At 38.4% G+C, this 6,546-nt stretch overlaps 1 protein-coding gene across 1 annotated transcript; it reads right to left on the bottom strand.

The window, feature by feature from the left end:
- Positions 1-3,256: 3,256 nt before the first annotated feature.
- LOC121774515 (flavanone 3-dioxygenase 3-like) lies at positions 3,257-5,166 on the bottom strand. The gene is made up of 3 exons (XM_042171376.1): positions 4,933-5,166; positions 4,038-4,285; positions 3,257-3,848 (listed from the first exon to the last, which is right to left on the bottom strand). Exons 1-3 carry the CDS (start codon positions 5,134-5,136, stop codon positions 3,257-3,259), a joined length of 1,044 nt encoding a protein of 347 aa, XP_042027310.1. The 5' UTR covers positions 5,137-5,166.
- Between the last annotated feature and the right edge of the window lie 1,380 nt (positions 5,167-6,546).

Raw genomic sequence — 6,546 nt, 5'->3', positions numbered from 1 at the left:
TTACATTAAAATTTATGACGGTCACTACTAAGACTATATTTTGTGGACAGAGGTGGTAATTAAATTTAAAACTGTATAGTAGGAGTTGGAGTAGTACTTCCTTCGCTCTTGAAAATTTGTTACTTATTTTCATTTTCGTCCGTCCATAAAAATTTGTCACTTTTCACTTTTACAATTTTTGATAGTGGACCACCACATTACACTATCTCATTTCCCGTCACATTTTATTATAAAACTAATACTACATCCATCCCACAAAAATATGTGCATTTGGGACAACATGGGAATTAAGAAAAATTGATAAAGTAAGAGAGATGAAGAGAATGGTATAGTGAAGTAAGCGAGAGGAGAATAATGGTAGTTAAAGTATTGTTAGTGGATAGTGAGACCTACATTATTAAATTGATATAACTTTCTAAAAATGGAAAGTGCCCATATTTTTGTGAGACGGACGAAAATGGAAAGTGCCCATATTTTTATGGGATGGAGGGAGTATATAAAAGTAGGATCCACGTCCCACTAACTTTTTTAACTAATTTTCTATTATATTTCTTAAAACTTGTGCCGAATCAAATGATGACAAATTATCAGCGGAGGGAGTATGTTTTTACCTCACTTTCACCTGTGTTCCATGATTACATTTACGCTCATAGGAAATGATAATTGATGGGCCTTTTTGGGGATCGGCCCACCAATGAATAGCTCAAAGCCTAGTATTCAGTTGTGGCTTCTCCATGAACAAACGGAAATGGCCGAAAAGGAGATGAAACTTAACCAGGAAGAACTTGCCTGAGCTCTGCCGACGACAGAAGACGAGCGGAGGCGCCGTTGAACTTTGGTTAGTGCTCATCTATTAATGCTTAAACTCGATTATCTTCGCAGTTTGGAGTGCCGATAGTTTATGGATTTCATTTATTTCCCAGTAGTCTGCAGTGTGCAATGAGACTGTTGTAGATGCACGAATATCGGAAGTTTTTATGTGTATTTGAATTTTGCAATTCTAGGTTATTCGGTGCATGAGATTTCCGTTTCCGATCCATTATCCGATGTTTTTAAAAATCTTTTAATGTTATAAAAAATGATTGTTACATGAGATCCAGTTCACGGTTTTGTTTATTCAATCGTTAACATTCATAGCCACTGGTACCATATCTGGCTTCAAATTATGCTCTCAGAAGGATGCAACCCAGTCGAGTATAGTATTGTGAAACTCAAGCTCAGCTCGACAATACGAATGGAGTTCGGGTTGAGCTTAATTTGCTTAGGTTCATGAGCTTATTTGAGCTTTAAACACCTGTGATTTCCTGTAAAAGAGATTATTTTCCTGTTGAACAATTGTAATATCTACTAAAATGATAACTTTCCTATATCCTATAAGTTTAAAAGGTATTCCATAAGTTAGATACGAAACTAATAGATCTATATATTTTGAATGAATTCATGAGTACATAAATGAACTTACTCACAGCTAATGTTTTGAGTAGCGTCAAGCTCAAGTTTGACATAGCTACTGAGCCTCACTGAACAAGCTCAAAAGAGATTTTCCCGAACTGAAATACGAGTAGCTAGCGAATAACTTGACTTATTCACAACCTTACTTTCCCTTTGACAATTGTACTGTTGAACAACTTTAATATTCATATTAGAGGCAGGTCACCTCCAAATCCAGTGCAAACACCCTCTCAAGTTTTCACCCTTTAGGTATTAAGGCGTGACAAGCTTAAAGATCGCAAGAATAACGATGTTAAAGTTATAATTGCAGGCTCGTAAATTGTAAGCCGACGTGAAATTTTTCCCGTCATTGTGTTCTTTGTATATATATGCATGGATATGGCTTGTATTATTACCTAAAATATCAGTCATGCAGACTGACAACCGTGATTCATGAAAGACAGTATGTTATACGTGATGGGAGCATAAATATGATTATGCTGATGAATATAAGAGAATTGACGAGGGCTGGGATACGTTTGTGTTTTGAAATCTGGCTCACATTATTCAATACTTAATATGAATGTTTGTCTTTGTCTGTTTGCCAATGTGGCATTGTCGTAAAATCCAAAATTTTATTTGTCCTTCTGCTAGATATTTATTCTGTATGTATTTGTCGATATTTAGTCCAAAGCTGAATCCCTGTGCTTATGGAGAATCTATGGACAATAGTATATGAATAAATCATGATGTTAGTTTAAGCATTCAAATGTACATCAACATTGCGCTCACCCAAGTAAGAACGGTTATTTATCGCATTTTAACTTTGCAGAGATGACTTATTAAATATCTAGTTCTCGTAAAATCTGACCCTTGATGGTTGGGTTTTCTATGATATCATACATTTTTGATGCATGAGCATACACCTGGTTGGGTTTTATGCATTTCCTCACCAAAAATGTCAACGGCACTTTCTGAGCTTAGAGTCTGATTGCGCAGCCAGGGAAATCTGAAAGGTTGAATAATAGATTCAATAGATTGTAGGATTGCCTTTTCTAATCTTTTTTCCTTGCGAAAGAATGAAAAAAGGAAAGCAAACAATGATAAATTAAACTGCATGCGACTTCTTCACGCTATACTCATATATTTTAAGTTACATTTCCGAATCAGGACTTCTTGCCTCTTGTCAAGGGGCACATCTTTGAGGTCGTTCCAGGGTGAATATTTTTTTATTATGTAGTGAATCATTAATAGGTTTCCTTTGTAAGCTCTGGAAGATATTGACAAATAAGTAGATGTGGTATGCTCAAATGGAAGTTTGTCGAATTTCGTATTATAGTATCCATATCTGTTAGAGCAAATAATAGAATGAAAGTTTGTCTGACACTGCGTGAATGAAATGGGAAATATGATAGAAATAAAAGATAACTCCTTCAATAGAAGGCCCTCTTTCCTTAATGGAAAGGCTCGGCAATGCCGTACATTATATCACTCAATATCTAAGGACATATATTATAAGTCTAGACAGAAGAAAGATAACTCGTGCTGGAAAATAATGACTAGATATAACTTTATTAAAGCTCCACTATCCGTAACCAACGCCCACTACTTGTAACCGAAGTAACGGTTGTGAATGCATATCAGTATCTTTCTAGCACGACAGAAAATTAAATTATGCTATATCACTCAATACTTGGCTTCCATCATTGCCGTTATTCCAGAAATTTTGCAAACCTAAGTGCTACCCATTGGTATCTTGATGTGCTTTCCAGCTTTTGAAATCTGAATCGGTTAGAAGAATGATGGATAAACCTTGTACTAGCACTCATTTTGCTTCAGAAATGCTGTCTGAATTTTTTCTTAATGTGTCTATGTATCTACCTTCCAGGATGTCATTATCTGAAAGGAAGTTCAGAAAATCTTCGAAGCTGCCTTCTTTGTAGGACAAGGGATGTCGCTCATCCACTAGGTCTGGAGCAGGTGTTACTTTTCTGTTTATTGCCAGACTGTGAAGGCTAGCAATGGAAAGACGCTTTTTCTCTAAATTCACAGTTGCTCGATGAACAATACTTTTGTATCGGCCATTGCTTAGCACTTCCATTTGATCACCCACCTGAACCACTAACGCTCCTTCAATTAATGGAACAGGCTGCCAATTCTCATTTCTGTCCATCACTTCTAGACCCTGTTGATCTTGGAGTATGATTGTTAACAATCCATAGTCTGAGTGTCGGGGCAGGCCCAGTGCTAAATTTGGTTCTGGGCAAGTAGGATAGCAATTCACTGCTATGACTTGGGAACCTTGCTCCACATCATTCTGTAAGTAGTCTGATTGCTGACCCAAGCTCTCAAATACTATCTGTATTAGCTTTGTATGCAAAAGTAGCAAAGCCTTGGCATAGTTTCCCATTTTTTTCCTACAAAATTGGCACATACTATTTGAGTCCTTATGTTTTATGCTTTGACATGGGATAATGATGATTATGGCTAAATAAGAAAGCATCATTGATATATTTTACTTAGCAAGGGATATTATAATTGTTAGAAGCATCAGTGATATCATATTATAATTGTTTGAAGTGTAAGGACTGCATTGAGTTGCTTACTTGTAACTTGGAGGCTCTGATGGCCACAAGTCAATCCAAGTTGAAATTGGATTGGCATAGTGTTTGATGAAGTCTCTCCAATATTGAATTTTATCATTGACTTGATTTAAACTTGTCCCATACCTTACAGGTTCATGAACATTAGTAGAGGCAAACTGCATTTTTGTGTCATTTGGCATGTCAAAGAAATCTGCGGCAACATCTAGGGCCTGATCCGTTAATGAAACAGGAATTCCATGATTGATCACCTGCAGGGGGAAAAGAAATTTATAGCGCATGGCCCTAGAATAGAGTGATTAAACTGCATGCATTATGTGCTTAAGTTCAAATTGCGTATTTGTTTGGACTGCTCATGCAGTGAGAAGGTAATAAAATACACCACATATGGAAATTATTCAGTGAACATACCGAAATTCTTCATGATCACACTTTTTTTCGCTTATATATAATAGTAATGCATTCTCACAGCTGATGTTAAACTATGCATACCATCTAACTGTATATGAACATACATATGCTGGCAACTACATAACACTCTTAAAAAGTTACTCCCTCCGTGCCAATGAAGATGCCCCACTTATTGGATGTTACAAGATTTTAGAAAGTGTTGTTTAGTCTGATAAGTATAGAGATAAAATGTAATAGAATGTATTTATAGAGAAAGGAAAAGGTAACAGGGGCAGTAACGAAGAAAGAGAAAAGGTAGTCGAAGTAATAACTGAATGTACTAATAGAGAAAAGGGTACTTTTTTTTTAAATAGAAGCGTGACATATTTGTTGGGACATACCAAAAAAGGGAAGTGGGGCATCTTTATTGGGACGGATGAAGTATAACCTAAAAACTGTTTTGTCGAACTAGCGGTTTTTATGTAACAATATGTGATTGCTAACGTACCTGAAAACCTCCGAATTCCTTGCATGCCGTATGCACTTGTTCAATCACATGTGGCTGAAGAACCGGGTTCTCTAAAGAGGAGAGATCTATGACTGGCAAAGCACTGACGGTAGAAGGTGGCGTCTGCTCAAGGGTAGGGCGTTCGGCTGGAGGGAGAATGTAGCACTCAGGTACACTGCTTACACCCATTTGTGCAAGTGTCATCGTGCTTGTGAAATGGTGATCTGCTGTGGGGTGAGTGTTATCTTCCATGTTAAACCTGGTTTTTTTTGGTGCTTGTCTAACGTTCGAATAGGCAAGTTGGTGATACACAGATAGCTCTTTATCTATTTATAAGCTGGAGAAATTAATATTCATGTTTAATTTATGCAGTTACACTGAATCTAGGATGCATTAATGCCGGGAGGCATTTATGTTCTCATGCTAGTACGTAAATCAGTTGCTTCTGGAATTGATACATATGTTTTCAGTCAGGGGTGGTGACCGGAGAGAGTCAAAGACAAAAGGATGGCAGTCATTTCTTCTACTTGAATATTTTATTATGCCGGAAATAAGGTACGTATTCTCAGGAAAATATGGCCCCCACTTTTGTGAATGTTTAGTCATATACTTGTATAAATCGCCAAACAGGATAAAATCTTATGCATAAATATATGTATATATAGTCAATCTTGCTTACTAAGTTTGGCTAGATATATTTTATAAAATATATTTTGCATCGTTTTTGTGGCTCACGTGGAGTGCGGGTCATGCAATTTCTAATAATGTAAAAACGCTGATGTAATTAACTTTGTTATTGTTATTAGGGGAGATACTCTATCTTGGGAATGGCCTTACTATTAGGCCACCCGCAACGCGTTACGCGGGTGGCCCGTGTTTCGTTCCACAGTGACGGAACCGGGACGGGACGCGTTGCAGCGTCTCGTCCCGTCACCAGCCCGTCCCCAGCACGTCCCGCAACCCGTCCCGCAGTGACCAATCGAGTGACGTCTCGCCACGCGCCGAGGCGACGTGGCGAGCTCCCAGGCGATGCGCGACGCCCACTCGCCGGCCCGTGAGTGGGATTCGTCACGCTGACGCAATAATTCATTTTTAAAAAAAATCAAAAAAAAAAATTAAATTGTGAAAACGGTAATGTGCCGTTTTCTATAGCCGTTTCCAATCTTTTTTTACTCTATAAATACTCCTAATTCATCCTCATTTCACACACAACTACATATCTATTCTTCTCAAATCATCTCCATTTCCTCTCCAATTTTCATCTCAAATTATCTCTCTTTTATTCTTCCCCCAAATTTAATCGATCTAATGGATCCATATGAGCAAATGCGTCAAATAATGGAAGAATCACTTGAAAAAGATCGTCGCCGGGAAGCGGAGGAAGTCGCGCCACCCCAAAGACGCTCCCGGATTTACATCCATCGTAACCGGGAGGAAGCCGCCGCAAGGTTAGTCCGCGACTACTTCTGCGATAATCTGGCGTGGGAAGATACCTACTTCCGTCGCCGTTTCCGCATGCGGCGACCGCTATTTCTCCACGTCGCAAATACATTGGCGGGCCGGGAAGATTTCTTCCAAGAAAGGTTCGACGCCGTCGGCCGTCTCAGCCACACG

Source organism: Salvia splendens, chromosome 17 (assembly GCF_004379255.2).
Source record: "Salvia splendens isolate huo1 chromosome 17, SspV2, whole genome shotgun sequence".
NCBI classification, from domain to species: Eukaryota; Viridiplantae; Streptophyta; class Magnoliopsida; order Lamiales; family Lamiaceae; genus Salvia; species Salvia splendens.
The sequence above is the reverse complement of the archived record's forward strand: the minus strand, read 5'-3'. Positions and strand labels throughout refer to the sequence as shown.

Coding starts and splice junctions, on each gene's coding strand:
- LOC121774515 (XM_042171376.1), bottom strand. CDS start 5,136: ATGACACTTGCACAAATGGGTGTAAGCAGTGTACCTGAGTGCTACATT. Junction 4,286..4,932: donor AGGAATTCGGAGGTTTTCAG/GTACGTTAGCAA, acceptor TTCCCCCTGCAG/GTGATCAATCATGGAATTCC. Junction 3,849..4,037: donor TCAGAGCCTCCAAGTTACAA/GTAAGCAACTCA, acceptor CCAATTTTGTAG/GAAAAAAATGGGAAACTATG.